This window comes from Oncorhynchus clarkii, chromosome 26 (assembly GCF_045791955.1).
Source record: "Oncorhynchus clarkii lewisi isolate Uvic-CL-2024 chromosome 26, UVic_Ocla_1.0, whole genome shotgun sequence".
NCBI classification, from domain to species: domain Eukaryota; kingdom Metazoa; phylum Chordata; class Actinopteri; order Salmoniformes; family Salmonidae; genus Oncorhynchus; species Oncorhynchus clarkii.
This window is the reverse complement of record NC_092172.1, coordinates 12,590,557-12,613,804: the sequence shown is the minus strand read 5'-3', so window position 1 is coordinate 12,613,804 and position 23,248 is coordinate 12,590,557. Positions and strand designations below refer to the sequence as shown.

The following is a 23,248-nucleotide window of genomic DNA, read 5'->3' as shown; positions in this document are numbered from 1 at the left end:
ATTGCTTTTTTATTTATTAAACATTTTTGCATAAACAATATTTTGTACATGGATCATTATTTTCATGCTTCTGTGTAGCATTGCCATTATATATTAACATTGTAGTTCAATTGTATATTAACATTGTAGTTCAGTCACATTTCAGAATTTAAGATGAGTATGCTGCCACCTGTCGGATATATCTGGAAATCCAACATGACACTAAATCGCTGGGCTGCGCCTGCGTACATTTTGACGTCTACAGTTTCCGGAAGTGGATTGTTCAGCCCGTGGTTCAGAGTAAAAAAACGATAGCACAAACAAATATACGTATTTCTTTAATTTCAACATCACAAATGTCAGCGGGGGCCCGTTTAGAGAACGCGAATCCCTTGATTTTTCAACGAACAGGCGAGAGACTTCAGACCGCAAATGACGAGGACGAAGATGTTGCTGATCCCATCGACGACAGAGAAATATTTGATATCCTTTCTGTGTAGCTAGTTTAAGGATACGTTAGGGATACATCTCTTGAGCTTTCAATGTCATACTAATTAACTTTGCATATTATGCTTAATTATTTAATAAGAAAGCTAATTTCTCAACATTGTGTTATCAGATTTCACCTTAACCCGTGCTACATCTCATCAGATCCATTAATGATCCTGAACACCCACTGTCCCTCGAGGAGTTGAATGTCGTGGAACAAGTGCGAGTACGCGTGAGTTAAACTTCTTTCACAACTTTTTCCCCAGTTAGATGTTCGACACAGACACACTTGTGTAGCTACTAAGGATAGCAGATAGTCCATACTGTGTTAGCCTAATAAAACCATCAACTTTATTTTTCTTTATAGGTAGATGACCAAGAGAACACAGTGGGTGTGGAGTTCACCCCCACTATACCCCACTGCAGCATGGCAACTCTCATAGGCCTGTCCATCAAAGTCAAACTGCTGCGGTCCCTGCCAGAAAGGTTTAAGGTGGGTGAAATAAATGAAGTCTGCTTCCTGGTGAGCTGTGAGAGGAAAACAAGCTTTAATATGATTTAATTGTCTGGACATTTAAGATTAACATGGTGGGTCATGTCCATCTATGCCTAATCATATCTCTGCAGATTGATGTGCACATCACTCCTGGGACGCATGCCTCAGAAGATGCAGGTAAAGTGACATGCCTCTGAAGTAACTCAACATTGAGGCTGAGACCAACAATCACACCTTCAAGATGACTGTTGTAGACTGCCCTTTTTGAGAAGCCCTTAACATCAATTCCACAGTAACAGTGATACTGAGACTATGAATTTTCACTTTAAAATGTATGTTAAACAAAATCCAATGACTACAAAGTTAAGCTAATCATGCAACTCTATGCACAAAGACTACTTTTAACAATTTCCACAAATGTTTAGAAAAACACATTTACTAGAACAACAGTGCAGAAGCAAATTATGTTAACAGAATGACAGTTTGTGCTTTTTTGCTGTCATTCTTTTACGGAAGTAAATGTGTTTTTGTGGAAATTGTTCAAAGTAGTCCTTGTATGTAGAGTTGTATGGGTTGTTTAACTTTTCAATTATTGGGTTTTGTTTTACATACACTACCGTTCAAAAGTTTGGGGTGACTTAGAAATGTCCTGTTTTTTTGTCCTTTTAAATAACATTAAAATAATCAGAAATACAGTAGATATTGTTAATGTTGTAAATTACTATTGTGGCGGCAAAGGACTGATTATTATTATAGATTTTTTTTTTTTGCCCATTTCTCCCCAATTTCGTGGTATCCAATTGGTAGTTAGTCTTGTCTCATCGCTGCAACTCCCGTACGGACTCTGGAGAGGTGAAGGTCTAGAGCTCTGTGTCCTCTGAAACACAACCCCGCCGCACTGCTTCTTGACACAGTGCCCACTTAACCCGGAAACCAGCCCCACCAATGTGTCGGAGGAAACACTGTACTGCTGGCGACCGACGCTGGGCCAATTGTGCGCCGCCCCATGGGTCTCCCGGTCGTGGCCGGCTGCAACAGAGCCTGGACTCAAACCCAGAATCTCTAGTGGCACAGCTAAGCCCTACAATGCAGTGCCTTAGACCAATCGGGAGGGCTAAAAATTGCAGTTTTTTTTTAATGGAATATCTATGTAGGCGTACAGAGGCCCATTATCAGCAACCATCACTCCTGTTTTCCAATGGCACGTTGTGTTAACTAATCCAAGTTTATCATTTTAAAAGGCTAATTGTAAAGTGGGAGATTTGTACAGGGTACATTTTTGCACCGCCATTCCATACCCTGTGAACGGTGCTTAATTGGAGCCAATTTCCTCCTACAACAGGACAATGACCCAAAGCACAGCTCCAAACTGCAATAACTATTTAGTGAAGAAGCAGTCAGCTGGTATTATGTCTATAATGGAGTGGTCAGCACAGTCACAGGATCTCAACCCTATTGAGCTGTTGTGGGAGCAGCTTGACCGTATGGTATGTAAGAAGTGCCCATCAAGCCAATCCAACTTGTGGGACGTGCTTCAGGAAGCATGGGGTGAAATCTCTTCAGATTACCTCAACAAATTAACAACAAGAATGCCAAAGGTCTGCAAGGCTGTAATTGCTGCAAATGGAGGATTCTTTGACGAAAGCAAAGTTTGAAGGACACAATTATTTCAATTAAAAATCATTATTTATAACCATGTCAACGTCTTGACTATATTTCCTATTCATTTTGCAACTCATTTCATGTATGTTTTCATAGAAAACAAGGGCATTGCTAAGTGACCCCAAACTTTTGAACGGTAGTGTATATCTTAAAGTGAAGTATCTGAGTGTCAGCATCATCCAGTTACCGTGGAATTGCCCCTAACTAAACCCTTTGTTTTTGCTCTTGTTCCAGTCAACAAACAGCTGGCAGACAAAGAGAGAGTGGCCGCTGCACTCGAGAACTCCCAGCTTCTGGAGGTGGTCAACCAGTGTCTGATATCCAATGCAAGGACAGGCTGATCCCTCCTGATGGATCAATTGAAAATTCTCCTTAGTCCAGGACTAGGCTTAATGTTTCTCTCCTTACATGCTAACTGGACTGGTTGTTCAGATTATGTTGAGTAAATGGCAAATGTATCACGTATGCTGCCATTAGATTAAAATAATACAACAGAATTCCAATGTATTTCTGCTATAGGCAGAAATAACTATACTGTGTGTTTTGTATGTCTTCACTATATTCCTGACATCTTCAGTTTAACAGTATTATAGAGAAGCATTGTATCCTTTATTATACAAGTAAAGCAATAAAATACAGGGTTATATCTTATGTCATTGAAAATATACCTAAATATTCATGGCATTTGGGAAGAGAACAAAGAAAGTGCATACGTTTCTTATAAATGAAGCAATCTCAACGTACACAATGACATGAAAGACTGGGGACATTGAATAAGAAAGGCCTTGGTTTATAACACACGTCTTGGGGATAAATTATATATAGTATAATACTTGTGCCATTGGATTTCCGTCAGATGCCTTGTTTCATATTTGTCTAAAATAAAATAGTATACAATCTGTGAAATAGCATTTGATTTGTTTTTTTTTTCTCACTTATTTTTAATGTGGTTGTAAATAAATTAAATGACTTGATCAACAAAAACATTTTAGACAGAAAATTAATGATAGTTTAATGATATTAATTTTGTCATTAGATTTGTCTAAATTTATTTTACTATGGCAGTGGAAGAAGTATTATTTTCGAATTCTCTTCAGGGAGCTCCTAAGAGCTTCATTGCGTACATACGTAATAAGCTGGACTCACAGGATCAAATGCTACCTTTCCTCCTGGCCATATAGATAGCAGAGTGGCGCAGCGGAAGCGTGCTGGGCCCATAACCCAGAGGTCGATGGATCGAAACCATCCTCTGCTATGTTTTTTACATGTCGGTATTTCAGCAGGAAAAAAAAAAACACGACTTAAAAATATAATGTAAAACATTATACAGTTATTATACAGTTATGATTAGACAAAATAAAACGAGAGCTTTGTCTACAAAGAATGTATTAAAATGTTTATAAGCAATACTATAAGTTATTACATAAACTGTGACTAATAGATGGTTGTGTTAGACCACATTAATATTGCGTCATGCAGAAGGGTAAGTGCAAATTTGATGTGCTCACTACCACACTCTCATGGACAATGGATAAAATAATAGGTAATTTTACCTGAGCAGTTCTAGAACTTCCATTACACATTGAGAGCCTGTGTCTGTTAGCAAGAAGACTCCAGATCAACTGAGGCTCCTTTTTGTACCCATAGTCAGTAAAAGGTTAGCCTAATTTTAATAAAAATTCTAACTAAAAGTATGGGTGAGTTTGTCAGAGCACCAGCCGGTGGAAGCATTGTCTTTCTGGCAGTTTGAAAAGAACGTGTGAGTGATTATTCCACCCATGTGGGGGCATTTATATCACTCCCTATTAGAGAAAGATAAGTAGAACATATTGATTGTCCTGAAGCCAGATGAATATACCGGACAGCCAACCACAGACCTTAGAAAAGTATGACTAATTCTTATGGGACTAGTTTTCGGAGTGTAGCCGAAATAGCTCAGTTGGGAGAGCGTTAGACTGAAGATCTAAATGTCCCTGGTTCGATCCCGGGTTTCGGCAGGCGATATTTTTGAGACTGTTCTAATTTAGACCAGAAAACGGAGAGTTTACACATTGAGAACCTGTTTAGTATATGTTACGTTTCATATTGTATGTATTATTTGTTGATGTCTATCATCCCTTTCGTATGATATGTTACGAATTTCCTAAATGTAACGAATTAGCAAAATGTACAATATGTTAAGATTTCGCAAAACGTATGATGTTACTAATTCAAATTAGTCTTGTACAAATGACTTAATTTGTTTTTTCTTTCATGATGGTTTTTCCCAAATAGTAAACAAACATGCCCCATTCCGCAGGTTCAGGGTTAAAGGGCGGGATAATCCATGGTTTTCTTCTGAGCTGTCTTGTATTATTCACAACTGTAATCTAGCCTACGAAACAAGTGTTATTTTCTTCTCAGGAAGGCCAAGTCTGAATATTTTATGTCTGTTACTACTGATAACCTGAATGACCCTAGAAAGTTCTGGAAGGCTATTAAGTCTATGTCTGGTAACAGTAATGAATTACCGTCATGTGTTTTGAAGGACTCTGTTGCTATATATGACAAAACTGAAATGCTGAATTGTTTCAATGAGCACTTTGTTTCATCTGGTAGGCTGTTTGATTCAGTGTCCTCTGTCTCTGTACAACCCTGTGTGGATGATCCAGTGAGAGCTGGTCAAACTTTTAGCTTTTTGCCATTCTCAATGCAGGTGGTACATAAAGCCCTGAAATCCTTAGATCAGAGAAAGCCTGCAGGTCCTGATCTTTTGGATCCCTGCATTTTAAATCTGGCAGCTGATTTCATAGCTGAACCACTTACATCTCTGTTCAATCTAACCCTGGAATGTAATGAAATTCCAAAGATCTGGAAATCAGCATTTGTCCTACCACTTTTAAAAGGGGGGGATCCAAATGTTTTAAATAATTATAGGCCAATCTCAAAGCTGTCACCCCTGTTGAAAATACTTGAAACCCTTGTAAGTGAACAGCTAACATAGTTTTTATTTACTCACTCTATTTAATCAATGTACCAATCGGGCTTCAGGAAGAAGCATAGCACAATTACAGCAGCCATGAAGGTTTTAAATGATATCAGCCATTGACAAAAAACAGCACTGTGTCTCACTTTTTATTGATCTCTCTAAGGCTTTTGATACAGTTGATCATGCTATACTAAAGGCAGAGATTGTCGAGTGTAGGTCTTTCGGAGCATGCAGTTGCATGGTTTGCTAAGTATCTGTCTGACAGAACTCAGTGTACTCAATTTGATGGGCTCATGTCTGTTAAATTGTCAGTCTGTAATGGTTTGCCCCAAGGCTCTGTACTTGGTCCTCTCTTATTCACTATTTATATAAATAATTTATACAAATGTCCAAAATGCGCAACTTCATTTTTATGCTGATGATACTGTTATTTACTGTTGTGCCTCGTCTCTTACAAAAGCTTTCCAGAAATGCTTTTTATACTGTTCAACATACCTTGTGTCAATTGAAGCTTATCAGTACGATTATAACCCTTTTCCCATAGCCAATCTTGGGAACAACAAAATCCTAGGTGACTGGTTGGCCATGCCACGACCAAGGATTTATAAGAGAATTAGGCCTTAAGTTATCGAAGTCAAAACATTGATCGTAATGTATTATGTTTTGTTTAAATATGTATATTCCATTTTATTTATAGCCCTGTGTAATTTGAGGTCTTGAAAAATTAAAGTGAATTATAGGCTACTGGATTAAATAATAGCCATTCACTCGTCATTATGACCTTTCTAAGTATTAAAAGTATAAATAATTTCAAATTCCTTATATTAAGCAAGCCAGATGGCACAATTGTTTTTATTTTTTTTATTGGTGGATAGCACACACCAACACTCAGACATAATTTACAAATGAAGAATTTGTGTTTAATGAGTCTGTGAGATCAGAGGCAGTAGGGATGACCAGGGATGTTCTCTTGATAAGTGTGTGAATTGGACCATTTTCCTGTCCTGCTAAGCATTCAAAATGTAACGAGTACTTTTGGGTGTCAGGGAAAGTGAATGGAGTAAAAAGTACATCATTTTCTTTAGGAATGTAGTGAAGTAAAAGTTGACAAAAATATAAATAGTAAAGTACAGATACCCCAAAACACTACTTAAGTAATCCTTTAAAGTATTTTAACTTAGTACTTTACACCACTGCTTGCACTGGGGAGGGTACTGAGTGGTGAAGAAAAAGGGAAGCAAAAGAAGTAAATCTATGTTGGAAAATAGGAAACCACTAGACTCGTTTTTGGTCGGAGTCAGGGTTTCGGATCATTGCTACTTGGGAAATCCATTTAACGTTTCCAGGAAAATCTGGAATGTGTTGGAAGAAAGTGTGGAGTCGGGGAGAGTCACAAGAAGTGGTCTCATTTAGATGTTTTGTGTGTCTGTGGAGCAGAAGAAACGTGTGTTAAGACTCAAAAAGATATCGGAATGGAATGTTTCCTGCATGGATTTTCGTAGCAGGGAGCCTTTCAAGGGGGTTATTTCTGTGGTGGTGCAAACTAAAGGCAGAGGATATAACTGAATACATTGATGGAGTGGTTTGTGCAAGTCGATTGACTTGTATGGTGGACGGAGAAAATAAGTTAACTTCATCCATGCTACTGAGTCTCTCCCTTCTCATACAAAATTAAGTTTCATGAGATACCCTGTAAGAGCTTTTGTGCACAAGACCCTTCTGTGTCATACATGTAAAAATATTTGGTCATGTGTCAAGTGCATGCAGAAGGGAAGAATATTGTATGCTAGATGAAGGAAAATGCTGCACCTGTCGATGTGTACATGCACCTGAATTCTTGGAGTGCCCTGTTGAAGGAGAATTGAGTTTATTTTATTTTTTACAGGGACAGTGCACATTAATCAACGTTTCAGTAGCAGTCCCTGGGCAAGTTATTAAAAACAATTACAATATAGACAATCATTGAGCAGTGAGCACACGCAGAGCAACATAAGACAAGCAAGACAAAGCAACAGGACAAAATTCATAAAAGCAATAAAGTGTTTCCACACCTCACAAGCTACAGACAACATGGAAAGCGGCAATGCACAGCTAGGGATTATGTTCACAAATATGATTGACCTTTAGCCATGTCTTCATGCATTTTGTGAAAGTGTGATATGTGGTGCAGTGTATTCCAGACATGGGAAGCTATCACAGAGAAAAGCAGATTTACTAAAGGTGCTTTTCCTTAAGGGAACTATACAGTCATGGAGTGTCCAGCGTTTCACCTATCTGGAGGCGGTGAGAAAATGGGAAGGAACGAGTGGCGTGGAAGAAGCAATGGTAGTAGAGCCACCAATACCAGTGAAGTTTTTTTCATCAACTGAGAGATCGTGAAATGCTGCATGTTAAAAAGGTGGACTTTGTATTATTTATTGCAATGGCCATGAACTGTACAGCACAAGCGGAGAAGAAAATGGTAATCATTGTGAATGCCGCTGAACGTTCCTGTCGGCGAACGTAGCCCTATCACAGGCCCCTGAGCCTGTGTATGGAGGTATTTTGTAGTGGACTGTGATTGAAGAAGTATGATGGTTTTGTTTTTTAGATATTTTGTGTGATATCGTTTTACCCCTTTTCCGGAATATATTTTGTTCGTTTTTTATTTAATACCCCGTCCAGCTGGTAACGGTAATGCACCATTAACATTGGATGCCAACCGCCGTTATACCTAATCGAAGGAGAACAAACTCCAACACAGTAGATGGCAGTGATGCGCGAACTAACTGTTGGGCTTTCCAAAGCAATGCTGTAGCCACAAACTGATGTTTGCGGAAGCGAGAGCTGTTGGCTAGGCTATATAGCCAAGTAATATTTGTAATAGGCGATACTCTTTTAATAATCTTCGAAAATGGCCCACAAAAGTGAAGATTTATTTGACTGTATTCTCATGGCGGACGACAGGTAGGCTAAATACTGCCTTGCTCTAGCTTATTTAGCATGACGCTTGTTTGTTTATAGTTAGCTAGAGTTGTAGTAATGTTCCGTGATTACCGTATGAGTTATATGATTTCAGGTTCCATGTAGAGGGCTACCGTGAGGGGTTCGGTGAAGGCACGCGACAAGGAATGATTGATGGTCGGAAACATGGGGCATCACATGGTGCCAAGCTTTCAATGGAGGCAAGTTGAGCATCACTTATCCAGGGTCATGTCTAAATTGACGTCAAAAGTTGATATTTTTTGTTGTTGCATTTGAGCAAAACCTAATGATTTTCCTAACCTTAACCGAATTATCCTAACATGCTACGTTAATTATCCTAACCTACTGCGTAAGTTCTAACATACTACAAAAAGTAAATTCTGACAAGCTGTAAACCATCTAGTGAAAACTAGCTATTAAGAGGATAGTTTACGCAAATTTCAAAATAACATATTAGTTTCCTTAACCTGTAGTAAGCAGTCTGTTGGTTTAGTTTCGAGGTTAACGTTACTGTTTCCACGTGCTAACGTTTTAGCATTTGTCACAAATCCCATTCGTCATGTGACTGAGTTATTTTTCGCACATCATGTTCCAATCATCCAAAAGTATCTAAAAATGGATTGTGAAGCTCAACAAAATCATTTAAGATGATTTGAACTTGTTGCGCAAAAATGTGGAAGACATGGAGAAGGTTCGGGACAAGTTTAGACAGATTGCTATCTCACTCAAACCACAAGTCAATTGTGTGAATAAGGTCTTAGAAACAAACAAATGTGCCTTAGACCACTGCACCACTCGGGAAGCTGACTAGGCACTTTTTAATAGCTAGTCAAAACCCCCAGGGCAGGCATGGAAAGCCAGTGTTGTTACAGCAGCTGATTTGTTACTCAGCTAAAGTCATACATGGTTTTGTTACACGCACATTACATGTATAGGCTTACTGGTTTGTGAAAACAGCTTCATTAAATAAGTGTGATTTTGGGTTTTACAACTAATTTCTCCCCAACTACAGATAACTTTCTAAACTCCACTCACCTATTTTTATAGGTTTCCTTCTATTATGGATTTGGAATCACTTGGAAATGCCTTCTTCAAAACAACACAGATGTGAAAGCCAGGTTTGACCTCTCATCTGCAATAATAAAATGCCTATAGCTCATCTACTCATCGGTCACTTGTTCCTGTTGACTTTCATGCAAATAATATGATCTTCAGTTTGTCTATTTTTATGTTTCAGAAAAAGGCTGAAAGTTTTGGAATCTCTACTTGGGTTGATTCAGAAGTTCCCCCATGAAGAACCTCAATATGAACATCTCCAGGAAGACATGGAGAAGGTTCGGGCCAAGTTTAGACAGGTATCTCACTCAAACCACAAGTCAATTGTGTGAATAAGCTCTTGGAAACAAACATGGTTCACTCAAATGTTTTTCATTGTAAAGGTTCATGACCTTTAGATTATCCATGACCTAAACTGGCCACTGATTAGCAGTGTTTTTCATGCTCTTATTTTGACGTCTAAACTAATGTCTACTGAAAAACTAGGTACTGGTCTTTAGCTCCTCTTAATTTCTTTCACCTTTAGGTCTGCTCTCTGTTAAATGTGCCAACAGACTTCAGTGATTATGTGAAGTCTGGAGGTTCTGGAGGAATATCCTTCTGAAGGGAACTGGCAACTCTAAAGCCCACGGCTTGAGGATCTGAAGGGGGTTCCTTGAATGCAACCTTTCCTGTGAAGCATTGTGGCTTTGAAGACAAGATAGGAGAACAGTTGAGGAGGAGGAACCTGCAGGTGGGCCTGCCCTTATGTAAACAGGAGGTCCTGAATTGGTCTGTAGTGTAGTTAACTGACTTTTAATGGTGGAGCATAAAGTATGCTATCAGTTGGTATTATGAAGAATTGGTGTTTTCGAATGACAAAGGTTAGGATATCAATTGGTGGGGCATCAGTCTAGTTTTGAAATATGGAGTGCTACTGAGAACACAAAGTGAACAGGAAGTGCTACATAGGCCTAACTGGTGTTCTATAGTCCTTGATGTTTACTGCTTTGTCTGGGTGGTAAGAGAGAGCTGAGTTGCATCATATTATTTTGTAATTCTAATGATTCTAGATAAATGAGTGATTTTCTTTTTTAAAAATCTACACTTTGAAGAAGAAAAAAAAGGTTCCAAATGGAACCAATAAGGAGTCTATCGCTTGCTTTATATATATGCCCCTAAATGTTCTATACAGAACCCCAATGAACACTTTTTCTAATAGTGTAGGTCAATTTTGAGTGACCTGGTTGAGAATGAGTGATTGCTTAAACTACTGGTTGATGTGAAATAATAATAAAAAGCTATTTATTTCAAGTACTTGTGAAGTATGTATGTATGTTAGCATATTCCAATACATTTGTTTCCTTTTCTATTCACACTTGCTAAAACATAAATGGTCACAAGGAGATGCATCATTTCAGTGGTTGAAATGATCAAGTAGTAGGAGGTCATATGGATAGCCATAAACTTCAACATCCCCACCTTGTGGTCAATGAAAAATATCACACCCATGTTTTAGTGAGCTCCTCAGGCTGAGATAATGTGGAAGAGTAAGGAGATGGATCTCCTCCGTCAGCTATGGTGTATTAGTTTACAGGCATGAATTAAACTCAACATTATATGAAATAAGTGATCAAAACCACAATTCTTTACTATGCAATACAAACTGAGGTGGTATGTGTTTCTAAGTCACTTTTTTGTTTGTAAAAATGACTTTATATACAGTATGACAGGAGGGTGGATTCACCTGCCAGAGGCACAAAGCAATCACTGTCTGTTGGTTTTGTTTAACCAACTCCATCCCCATGAAATTCCACCACTGGGCCTTTCAGCCTCATTTCACTGGTGGTCAGCAGTCAGTTAATGTTCAGCCCCTTCTCCTGAGTCATGTGTGGGATTGGCCTCTATCTGTAACAATGGTATCAAGGGGCACCAGCGATGGCAGGGGCTGCGGAGCGCTTGTTTTTGTTCGTGGTCCCCCCTTTCTATTCGCTGTACGGATAAATTCAGATAGACAAAACCAGATGGGGAGGTGGGGGCCAGTGGCAGCTGGTTGATGCACTGTGCAGCAGCAGGTGAACACTGCCCCGAGGCACCTTCTGAGCGGGACAGATAAATCCCAAATGAGCTGGAGGGAAGAAGGAACTGCCAGTGCACTGCTCATCTTTGTGCGGTCTGACCTGATTCGTAGTTACTTGTGTGTGTTTGAGTCCAATGCAAAAAGAACAGAGGGAGAGAGGGGGTATGCCAGTGAATGAAAGTTGTAGCTGCACTGTTTCTTTGATTCCTTGTGTTGGGCAAGCAGAGTGGATGGGGCCAAGGAAAGGGAGGAGGCAGAGAGGGATATGGGGGCACTGGAGGGTTTAGAGAATGTTCTGGAATTTCTGGAGCAGGTGGCGAGTGGTGACATGAAAAGAAGACGTGACAAATGCAACCGCCAGGCACTTCGAGGGGAAAAAGCCCCAAACTAAATTGTGGCATAGTGTTCCCCTGCCTTGGTGCCTCATATGCACCCCCCCCATTCCAGTCCTGGAGGCAGATGGCTATCTGAGCTCAGTTTTAACAGCTGTCTAGCCCATTATGCAGTATGTCTGAAGAATGCCAGTATATATTTTCATGCTTTTGTTTTTTGAACATTCAGTTACAATTAATCTTGGCACCCAGAATCAGCTACTCAGTTTAATATTTTAATGTTGATAGGTATCACGGTGGAAGTCAGGTGATTTCATAACTTTTTAAAATACCTTGATGCATGATGTCACAAGCTGCTCTGCATCACAGCTACAGACATGGGTAAAAAATGTTGAAAGGATACCACATTGAGGTAGCATGTCCTGACGAGTCCATCCCTGTACCCTTTGATGGCACTTGGGGAGCAATGTTGATCCTTCCTCTGAAACCGCAAGTGCTAAGATGTCAGAGGTTGAGGACACCGTATTAATGCGAACCTCAGATGCCCACAGGTTTATGTGAAATACTCAAGAGTTCCTTCACAAATGCCCAGGGCCTTAGACCAGTAGGTACCATTTTTTTCTTTACTCTGGCCCATCTGAAAGCCTTTGACATTTTATTGTGACCTACAGTACCCAACAATCAGTTGCTTTTACACTTAAGTAAAAATACCCCCAGAAAACTACTTAAGTAGTTTTCTGGGGGTATCTTTACTATTTATATTTTTGTTAACTAACTTTTATTTCACTACATTCCTAATGATAATAATGCACTTTTTACTCCATACATTTTCCCTGACACCCAAAAGTCCTCATTACATTTTGATAGGAAAATGGTCCAATTCACACACTTATCAAGATAACATTCCTAGTCTTCCCTACTGCCTGTGGTCTGGCAGACTCACTGAACACAAATGCGTCGCTTGCAAATGATGTCCGAGTGTTGGAGTGTGGCCCTGGCTATCCGTCAATCACTTGTATTTATATAAGGTGGGGTCATCAATGAGACCAGGGTCTCATTTGCAAGGGAGCCCAGTGAACATGTGAAAAGTGTTATTGAAATGTACTATTTTTAAATTGTATATAACTGCCTTAATGTTGCTGGACCCCAGGAAAAGTAGCAGCTAATGGGGATCCTTAATAAATACAAAACATGAACATACAATTAATAATATCAATACAATAAATATTATAAGATTAATCAAAACAATCACAACTCTCACATATCACCTCCCTTAAACTCAATCTAAGCTGTCCAGTGGAGACAAGCAAGTCTAATTTCAAGGTGGCCTGATGGGTACCTGCGGGACCTCCAGAACAAGCCAGTCCAGAGAGCGGGTCTGAAAATTGCTGGATCTCCAGTTAATACGTGAGCTGAGGTTGTTGCGGAGTGTCTGAAGAACAATTTTATATACAAAAAGTAGCCAGTGCTGGACCCTTCTTGTAGTCAGGGACTCCCAGCCTTATGTAGTGATGTGTACGAACATTTCCCCAGTGATAAAATGCAGCGCTGATAATTGGCAAAAGAGCTGATCTGATTGGTCAGATATGGATGTAAAAAGTTTACAATATAATCAACAACAGGTTAAAACTAGGGCTAGTGTTAAGGCTAGGGTTAATAAATCATTAGTAAAACAGTTATAACCCAGGGTTAGATTAGGCATTTTAGGATAGTTGTTTTGGTGCTTGTTAATTAAATAGTGAGCATTATGGCTGCAGTTGTATTAATCCTTTAGTTTACAAATGCTATAAAATGCATTTTGTGGCATGATGTTCAGAGAGAGAGAGAGATGTCTATGTGCCAGCAGGGATTTGGTGCCGCATTGTCTTATGTGCTGAAACCCTTTATCCACTGTTTGTCCAGCTCACGATTGCAGGGCTGTGGGAAAGGATTAGGATTTCACACCTTTTTCTTTACAGAAAACCCTGATCAAAGGAATTTCTTGCATAATAAATCAATGAGTGCTGTCACACACTCATGCTTTGACCAATAGCATGGGTAATCATTAGTCCCACAAAGCATTTCAACTTTAGATTTTGGAAAATGTCCTTAATATCATTATGTATGTCAATGTTGCTTTTTTGGAAAACGATTCAGTCACTGTAATCTGTAACTTCCTATTCAAAATGGATGATTACTGATCATAACTGATGTGTGGTTATGTATGGAATACAATAACTATGTTTTAGAAAGAAATATGTATCATGTGACATTTTAAAAGACATGAACATTTTTTGTTTTCCCATCGAGACAAAACAAGATGTATTTAATCCACTTAATTCTGGTTTAGTTTGATGTTAATCATGTTTATAGAATGAATCTGCAAGTAAACAGTTGTGCATTTCAGACCAGCGACTGTTTCACAAAACAGACATAAAGCAGACATTTCAGAATCTTTGCTTTATTTTCTTGGACCCCAGATGACCTTTGACCCATTGCAATGAACACAGATCCTGAAACAACAGTTCAGTAAGAGGGGCGACCTACCCGACTATCATTAACAATAGAAGCAATGGTAAAAAGCTGACCATTTTAGCTTTTGGGGGGGGCACTGTAACACATTCTGTTTGGACAAAGATTTTTTATTTTTTATTACTAACAGCTTTTTTAATGACATAAATATGTAATGTCATCTCACAGGGGCATCAACATGTTATTTTTTTTCTCCATTTGAGGTAACGAGTATTTCTTACACTAGACAGAAAAACAATAATTCCATCCTGGGTCCTGTGTTAGCGAGTAGAAATTTGAGCAGCAACATCATTTGTCAAATACTAGGCCTACCTCACATCTACAACCAGAACATATAGCAGCATCATGTCTATGGCTAAGTGAACCACTGTTGGCTCTCACACTCATTAACTCTGAAGGATGTCTGGGTCAAATGGAAGTGTGCCAACAATATCAGTAGCCCATTATTTTGGCTTCAATGTACCAGTAGCGGTTCAGTTAAGAAAAAAAAACTGCTGTGTTACAAGATTTAAATCTATTTACCATTTATTGTGCAGTTGACATAAATATGCTATGCTTCTTGCGAGGACAAGATATCTAGAATAGCATGAACTGAACTGTGTGGAATAACGGCATGATGATTTGAAAGTAATTCTATGGCTTGGTATTTAACAAACTCAAATAAACTCATTACGGACTTGAACTCGAGCAAATGTTTTATAAATATAAAATAGGAGGGCCTTCAGGAGCCTAAAGGGGATAAAGACTCTTTCAATGAGACAGCTTAACACTCAAAAGAGTTATACAATCCAGATTACTTGCTCACATCAGGACCCATTTGGGTAAGGATCAATGCATTACCATTAGCAGTTTAAACAGGACTGTCAGCCACTGAACAAACTAGTATTAAAAAATTTAAAAATAGATTAAAGATAAGTCTTGACTGTAATATGAGGTATTGTTGATAAAAAACATGTCTATTGTCTCATTTTTACTGTTTTTGGAATAGCACTGAAATCAAAGTAAAAACTGATGACAACTACAAAAACAAAGATGTCAATTTTCTCATAGAAAATTAGACCTATTACATTGCAGTATATCGACATTTATATGTATATTAAAAAAAATAGCAGCAAACAATAGGAGAAAAAGCAGTTTTTTTCTTGTTGTTTTTCATTTTGTTGTACACTTTGCTGGGAATTCTTCCATAGCAGCTCAAAAGGAGTGTGCTCTTCCGTTATCCTGTTTTCTCATCTTTTTCTCAATGTACAGTCAAACACCTTAATTCAGCAAGCCAACAAAAACTTGCCGTCACCCTTTTTGCCTCCATTTTTCCCCCACTCCCACTTTTCAACGTTACCCATCCCTCTTATCTTAGGCAAGCAAACAAAAACATAGCCTAAGTCTTCAGGTTTGTGCAAAATCATCTCTAAACCAAAACAATTTTTTTGTATTTTTATCCCCTCAACTACACATATTCTAAACAGCATTTTAACTATGGTGTTTTCTTTCAGTTTTGCATTGAGAAAACACTGTCATACATGATTTGTAGGGCAGGCATGTGTTAAGCACTATGGTAAATAGTTGTGTACAAAATGTTACGTAGAGACAGACTTTGGCATCCTGTTTCTACTCTGTACTGGCTCCAATAGGAAAATCTGCAATAATAAACAACCTAAATCTTTGTTTTAGCTTTCAAGTTTGATACTTTAGTGTTTCAAATGCTCTTGATGCCGTTCAAGCGATGGGATACAGGATGCTGAAACATGCCACACCCAATGCTCGTCTCACTCTAGACCCCTCCTGTAAGAACTGTGGCATAACAATCTCCAAAATAATACCCGTCTACATCAAGGGCACACAGGATCGCTGCTGGGCTGCGTTGACTTGTACCCAAAATTGTAACACACATAACACCATAGTTAAAAAGAGACCTGCTCCACTCCATTCCATTTTTTTTTCAATGTGATTTTTTATGAGTCAGAAAAAAACTGACTAAAAGTGCTTTTAAAAAATGGAATGGTATTAGAAAGATATAACCACAAAAAATTCAACTGTGGATTGCATGGTAAAGGTTTGCAATTAATGCTAGGTTTTAGTTTATCATGTCATAGCTGTTGAAATATGTACATTTGTGGCAATAAGTCAAATCAACAGCCAAACAATGCTGGTTCATTCAATTTACTCCTAATTGAATATAAAGTAAGTGTCCTTATATTGAATGAACTTATTTGCCAAACTTCAGCACCAGCAATCCACAATCATCTAAACAATAAAAACAGAGCAATATATACTAAAAGTATACTGTTGAGTTATACAACCCAGTTAAAAAGAGAAGAGGCCAAAACTAGGGGCTCAGAATTTCTTTAGAAGTCTAGACAATATAATAAAGTGACTAAACGCATAAGCAAGCAGGGATACACAGATGCCTAGATGCAAAAAAAAAAAAGAAAACGGGAACTTTGATGGCAAGCAAAATGCCTATTAGAGAACAAAAATGCCCCTTCTCTTTAATAAATGAATTTATACTTCAAATAAAAACCTAGACAAAGACAGACTAAAAATACCTACTTGTTATTTTGAATGTTTTAAGTAAGCATGTAAAGTCAGTCTATGGTATTTAAAAATCCTAGTTCAACATTGGGTGGTAACAATGTATATTTCTGTGGCTTAATCTTGCACATAAACTATAATGTTTTTGTTTCATCAATATAGTTGTGTATCTTCCTATCATCCTTGTCTAGGTCTTGAGCTGGACAGGATGGGAGAGTGAGAGGGAATATGACTGGTGGTCTCAGAAAAGTGAGGTGTTCAGTCCTTTCTTGACAGCCCTGGCTGAGGGCGGCCACACGTCACTGGGAGGCCATACAGGCCGGGGCACCGTAACAGGTGTGGCACAAAAGCATTTGCCAGAGGGTGTTCAGAGGGTGACGACTCAAGGGTGCGCTGGTGTCCTCTTTTCCCAGATGGCCTCTTAGTAAGGCCAGAGCCTCAAAGATATTTCCCAAAAAATGCTGAGGATGCCACTCAAATGTTAATGTCCCTCACATCTGTAGGGGTGCAGGACAGGTCCACATCCTCATCTACCATTTTTGTTTCTGTGGAGACATTATGTTGCTGTGCCTGTCTCAGACTAGACTCAAGCAGAGACTCAATCTGTTCCTGACACGACCTCAGGCAGTCCTGTGAGGAGAGAGAGATACTGTCAGCATAAGGAAGCAAAATATCCGAAAGACAATAGTAGCGAAAGGGTTTGTGACAAATAGTCAATGCAAGCATGTGTGTGGTGCAATGTAAAGGCCTGGGGGAGCTGTGTTTGACGTACCGGGTCACTCCTGATGACTTGGGACAGAAAGTTGGTTAGGTTCTGGGATGACAGTGCACCGTCTTTGCTCTTTAGGTACAGCCCCTGGACCGCTGCTGCCACACTGCCCGCTGCGATCATAGAGGGAGGGTTGGCGATGAATTTGACATCTACGGTGAAGGCAAAAGAAAGAGACGGTAAGTACCTATGTCATAAAGCAAAACATCTGAAACAGATCATTGACTAAATAGTACACCTGAGCTTTCAATAAGATTAATGTGGAGGTTATGTGAGGGTGGCCATTCTAGGCTGTGGCATAATGATGTAGGGGACAATGGATATCCTGTTGCTCCTTTCCACTCACAATATCCTGAATGTGCCTTATTTCATGACCAGCCACTGACAGGACACCGGTGCGCATGCACACACTTCCAAAAACAATAAATCTAACTCATGAACAAAATAGAACAGGTACAAAAGTACTTCCAGCACACGCATTCAATGGGTACACCACGTACAACTTTTTCCAAGAAGGAAATACCACTCTCCTTCCTACCCATTTCCCTCATATAAATTATAGTTTTAATCCCCACTGAGCTCATCTCCTCTAAAGAGGTTAGCATCCCATTTCCTACTCAAGTGCATGAAAGGTGACCATGAATCTAGAGTGGACAGTGTCCATCCCCCATCCGTCTCCCTATGCATGCAGTAGATATATTTTCACAAATAAATGCATCGACAGCACAGCCGGTTTCATTTCCACAATAGCCCTAAAACATACCCCAGTAACAACAGATTCAAAATCTATTGAGCAAACCCTGACTTTGGGGAGAAACAACAAAGCGATGTGAGAAGCAAACCCATAATCACATAAAACTGATCTGGTGAAAAAGAGATCACCGACTCCATTCCAGTATCTCCTCTACTTATCCACACTACACAGTGACTGAGACACACCCCCCCCCCCCCCCCATAAAACATGTTAGGCCTCGTACACTCAAACATTCCTGCACCAGAGCCCATACCCCCAACCATTTACATTGACCATTGGCCACCTGGGTCCTTCAAGGAGGAAGAGTTATCCTGACAAGTGGGAAAAGAATGCAGACAAAATCTAACACATATATTAGCCATTGGTCCCTGAAAAATTGGTTATGGAACAGTGACAGGAAACAGGTGGTTCGGTTCATATGTGGTCCTACCTGTTGCACAGAGAGCCACGAATGTCTGGGCATGCTTGCGCAGAATCTGCTTTGTGTTCTGATGGACTGGTAGCTTGGAGAGGAAATGGTCTATGAAATCGTGCGGTGTTACTGATGCTAGATCCCATTTCAACTTGTTTAGAGTCAGTAGTTCCATTTGCTACAAAAAAAAGACAGATGTGCGCAATGAGACAATCGAACTTCACAAGTGGCTTCACATAATTTGTTCTATGTTATCCACTAGAGGGAGATATCGCACTCCTCATGTCATTGCGCTACACTGGCCTAACCGCTTTAGGCTACCTTTTGAAATGTATAAGAAACCAAACGTTCTTTGATGCAAACTTTCTTTCAAATTAACAACAAAAATGATGCAATAATGATTTAGATCCAGTCAAAGAGAAACTAAGACAAGTAGTATGCTATCTATAGGCCTATATTATGGAAATGCTCATTACAATTGTCTGGCCGGTATTCAATGGATTATAACTACAGCCATATACAGTGTGTCTATTTAGAAGATTGACATTGCTAATTTACCAATAGATCGCTGGGCCGGATGGAGTTGTCGGTGTAAATGCACAACTTCTCTGCAGTTAAAGGGACCGTTTCCTTCATCTTTGAGGCCAAAAACATGCAAGTAGCTCCCAGGAGTTGTAATCTGGTTTTATTTGTGAGCTCCACAGACAAAAATCTATCCAAGTAGTTCATAGCCAGGGGAAAAACCTCCTCCTCGCATTTCTGTTCCTCGCAGACCTAGAAGTGAAAACAGCAATTTAGCCTATAGCCTCAAATTACAATAGCCTATAATATAGGCCTATAAGTGCATTCAGGTCGATTGTATATACCAATAAATAGGCCTGTCCATAAGTGAAAACGAAATACTGTAATGACAACAACACATTTATTGAATTATCCTTCTATTCCTTAAGGCTGTCCTTAAAACAATAGCTATGGCTTAATTATAGGCTTCAGGTGGCGCAAAGTAGGCTATAGTCTGCCAATGCAATGAACATAAAATCATGTATTTCGAAAAGCTGAAAGTTGCTTAGGCCTAATTAAAACGGAAATTTAAATAGTTGAGAATTTCGTCTGTTTTCAGTCGCTTCTTGGAAAGACACAAAGGTGGCGTCAATGCAACTTTCCCCTCAAATTTCTAGTTCGTCATCTTTTCAAAAAAGAATAAAAAATATGTAAAAATTGTCCCTGTTTGTCAAATTAGCATGTAAATGATCCTTATGGTATACCTTATCGGATAGTTTCATGAAATGTCGAATTTTCATAGTAAACCTATGAAAACAATTGAATTTACAAGTCAACGCTCTTTCTCGTGGAGCGTGCGACATTTAGATCTTGTGCTGACTCTCAATTTCTGAAATTAATAATAAATGTATGTCGACATAAGACTCAATCTCTAACTACATGTAAATGTTGATTCATCGATATAGTATCATAGCCGACCATCTAAAATGCATTCTTATTGACATTTTTTGTGAAAACGATCATGTCTCCAGAGCGACCTTCATAAACTGCAGCAACAGCAGCCTGATCAGTAACCGAAACAAAACTTTACGGTTTTATATAATCATTTTTCGCTATCCATGCGACAGGATTACACATGCATACCCAAGATATACTTTTCGACTTGCTGATTCAGTTACTGTCATAGCTGACATTATTAAATATTTGTAATTATATTAAAAACCTACGCATACGACAACAAAGATGGCGCATAATACTGGCAAGAGTAAGACTGCATACGTGTACATTGCTATTAATTTGGGGGGGGAAATTACATCTAAATACAAAATTACATTAAATAAGTCTCCGACAAAAGAAAATAATCGAGCAGCTACATTGCGAGTGTTGTAATTACTGAACACACACGATACCTGTGAAATAGCCTAATAGGCTACAACCGTGTTCCAAATCTATTTTAGCCTACTTGGACAACCGTACACAAATGAAACATTAGCCTACTATATGTCAGTAAGTTCACATAATATGAATGATCATGCTTGGAAAGAATAAACGTACGATGCATAAAACGATCAATTCAATACATTGCGTCCAAAGGGCATGGTTAGTGTCTGGACAAACTTTTCAGCAATACATTTAGACATCATAAATATACACACCTCTAACATCCATGTAGCCACAATTTTCCTCATTTTAGGTATTATTTCTTTCTGGACACACTTGAAGTAATTCGGAGACGGAAGGTAATTTTCCTCTGCTTTGAGCATTGTCTGTAGAACTCGGTCATTTAGTAAGTTGGCGTCTTGGTAAGCTCTTCTGATGGTTTCCACTTCACAGCACAGCAGCTGGTGTTCCATATCTTTTGCGGTAGTAGCTTGCGTTTTCTGAGCTGAATAAATAATCAAAAGAGGTGCTTCTTGTTAGGAGTGAGTGAGGCTCCGTGGATGCTGCTTGCTGTTCCTACAATGTAGCCCTCTGAGAGCTCCAACTCTTCACGCTTCTAGACAAAACTCTCCTTCAGAGGGCTATGCGATGACGTTAACTGTTGTTAAGGGCTGGATCAAAGCAATAGCGAGTCTGAGAGAGCCGACCTAAGGAGTCTATAGCGAGAGGAGGATGACTCTAAAGAACTACCCCTCTAAAGTTCCAAGTCCTTCCAATCGCTGCTGAACCACTCCTATAGGTATGGAAATGGGAGGTCCCAGTATTCTGGGTGGCGTAGCCTATACAGCCGAAGGGAGTCAGGAGGGGGTGAAGAGAACGGACGCTGAGTGGTGGGGGTTTGAGGGCGGAGGGATGTAAAGGCTAGTGTCGGTATAGGGAAGTTGGTTATGCAGAGATGAATGTGAAATGGTTCCATTTTGATAGGGGGCGGTATAGACACATTCATGAAACTTTCCTGTTAGAAAAAGCCATCTCAGAGAATCCGGCTTCTCTTCTCGTCACCAAGTCGAACATGAGGTGAGCACATGGGCAAGCTTCTACCACACAAAGACATTTAACAGTGGGACATGTATTTTTTAAAAGTCACTTTAACATAATCATTATACAGCAATTCATATACTTGTTCAGATTGCAGGCATATTCAATAGACCTATGCATCACAAAACCTGTAAAAAGCTACTATCAGAGCCATTGAGTAAGGGAGGCTATTTAATATTTCAAGAGTAAAATACGACGTGCAACGACGTTTACGTTAAAACCTAACCTAAAAATAATAGCATTATAAACATCTCTAATTTAGACAAAGTAGCTTGTTAACAACATTGATTTTAGGTTTGAGTTTAATTTTATGTCATTAAACATGGTACAACAAAAGTGCACTAGCTCACTTTACAATACATTCAAGGGGCTTTATAGGCATGGGAAACATATGTTTACATTGCCAAAGCAAGTGAAGTAGATAAACAAAAGTGAAATAAACAATAAAAATGTACAGTAAACATTACACTCTCACACAAGTTCTCTCTCTCTCTCTCTGACTAGGGAGGAGACCGAAATGAGTCTTAACCAATAGGAATTGCTGTTACCAGGCAGAAGACGATCAAGCACTTATGGGAGTGTTGAAATGTTGTATTCAAATTAAAGTTATCGATAATCATGTGATTGGTTAAAATATCATTGGCTGTAGGCCAAATAAAAAAATGTTGAAGTTCTGTTATATAACATTAGAACAATAACAAAACAAGTTTGAACAGAATGCTATGTTCTTTTACCTTTAGAACAGTTGCAAGTCATGGGAGTGGAATATCAATATTATTGTTGTGTGAAAGAGGATCTAAATAAGGGATCAATTCTGTGAATAGTCGAAATCAGATTTATCACACTTTTTCTAAGAGTCGCAATAACGTTTAATCTCAGACGTTTCAATAGGAATATGAGTTTTTTGCATTCTTAACATTCCTCTCAACAGGTTATTGAATAGCTACTGTAAAACTACCAAAATAAGTTTTCTTTTTGTCAAGACTTGCTATTGTTGACGAATGTGGGTGACTCTTTCATCTACACTCTTTCACATTTACAAGTTTATTAACAAAACTTATTTTCAATTTTTTTTTTTTTTTTTTCGATTTTTATCATTAACCCATATGGCCTATAAGGAAGGCCTACTGTCCTTATCACCCAAGTTGCACATTATTGCACTATTTTCAACTTTTTTCATACTCTGAACATTATGCAAACCATGTGCCAAAAATCCCTACATATTTTGACCAGGGGCTTCAGCTAAATGTAGGGTATGGCAAAGTTACAGTGGGGGATTTCCTACC

The 23,248-nt window shown here is 38.9% G+C and overlaps 3 protein-coding genes and 1 non-coding gene across 5 annotated transcripts; 3 read left to right on the top strand and 1 right to left on the bottom strand.

The window, feature by feature from the left end:
- The first annotated feature begins 231 nt into the window (after nt 1-231).
- On the top strand, nt 232-3,123 carry LOC139384923 (cytosolic iron-sulfur assembly component 2B-like). Its single transcript, XM_071129831.1, has 5 exons — nt 232-462; nt 621-700; nt 836-961; nt 1,096-1,141; nt 2,861-3,123. Exons 1-5 carry the CDS (start codon nt 336-338, stop codon nt 2,965-2,967), a joined length of 486 nt encoding a protein of 161 aa, XP_070985932.1. The 5' UTR covers nt 232-335; the 3' UTR covers nt 2,968-3,123.
- Nucleotides 3,124-4,550: 1,427 nt separating this feature from the next.
- On the top strand, nt 4,551-4,623 carry trnaf-gaa (transfer RNA phenylalanine (anticodon GAA)). The gene has a single exon. It is a non-coding gene; the product is annotated as a tRNA-Phe (tRNA).
- Nucleotides 4,624-8,369: 3,746 nt separating this feature from the next.
- Nucleotides 8,370-10,907, top strand: LOC139384801 (LTO1 maturation factor of ABCE1). Of its 2 annotated transcripts, none has more exons than XM_071129684.1 (5): nt 8,370-8,540; nt 8,653-8,758; nt 9,606-9,676; nt 9,796-9,913; nt 10,141-10,907. In XM_071129684.1, exons 1-5 carry the CDS (start codon nt 8,488-8,490, stop codon nt 10,216-10,218), a joined length of 426 nt encoding a protein of 141 aa, XP_070985785.1. In that variant the 5' UTR covers nt 8,370-8,487; the 3' UTR covers nt 10,219-10,907. The 2 variants fall into 2 exon arrangements, with proteins under 2 accessions (XP_070985785.1, XP_070985786.1); XM_071129685.1 differs by having other exon boundaries at nt 8,392-8,540; nt 10,169-10,907.
- A 3,522-nt stretch (nt 10,908-14,429) lies between these two features.
- Nucleotides 14,430-21,633, bottom strand: LOC139384931 (G1/S-specific cyclin-D1-like). Its single transcript, XM_071129841.1, has 5 exons — nt 21,140-21,633; nt 19,542-19,757; nt 19,002-19,161; nt 17,821-17,969; nt 14,430-17,678 (listed from the first exon to the last, which is right to left on the bottom strand). Exons 1-5 carry the CDS (start codon nt 21,335-21,337, stop codon nt 17,523-17,525), a joined length of 879 nt encoding a protein of 292 aa, XP_070985942.1. The 5' UTR covers nt 21,338-21,633; the 3' UTR covers nt 14,430-17,522.
- Nucleotides 21,634-23,248: the final 1,615 nt, after the last annotated feature.

Bases quoted from the DNA above. Each gene is read 5' to 3' on its own strand.
- LOC139384923 (XM_071129831.1), top strand. From the start codon at position 336: ATGTCAGCGGGGGCCCGTTTAGAGAACGCGAATCCCTTGATTTTTCAA. The intron at 701-835 runs GTGAGTTAAACT...TTTTCTTTATAG, and splicing joins TGGAACAAGTGCGAGTACGC to GTAGATGACCAAGAGAACAC. The intron at 962-1,095 runs GTGGGTGAAATA...ATATCTCTGCAG, and splicing joins CCCTGCCAGAAAGGTTTAAG to ATTGATGTGCACATCACTCC.
- LOC139384801 (XM_071129684.1), top strand. From the start codon at position 8,488: ATGGCCCACAAAAGTGAAGATTTATTTGACTGTATTCTCATGGCGGAC. The intron at 8,759-9,605 runs GCAAGTTGAGCA...CTATTTTTATAG, and splicing joins GTGCCAAGCTTTCAATGGAG to GTTTCCTTCTATTATGGATT. The intron at 9,677-9,795 runs GTTTGACCTCTC...TTTATGTTTCAG, and splicing joins AACACAGATGTGAAAGCCAG to AAAAAGGCTGAAAGTTTTGG.
- LOC139384931 (XM_071129841.1), bottom strand. From the start codon at position 21,337: ATGGAACACCAGCTGCTGTGCTGTGAAGTGGAAACCATCAGAAGAGCT. The intron at 19,162-19,541 runs GTAAATTAGCAA...TTTTTTTTGTAG, and splicing joins TCCGGCCCAGCGATCTATTG to CAAATGGAACTACTGACTCT. The intron at 17,970-19,001 runs GTAGGACCACAT...CCTTCACCGTAG, and splicing joins CGTGGCTCTCTGTGCAACAG to ATGTCAAATTCATCGCCAAC.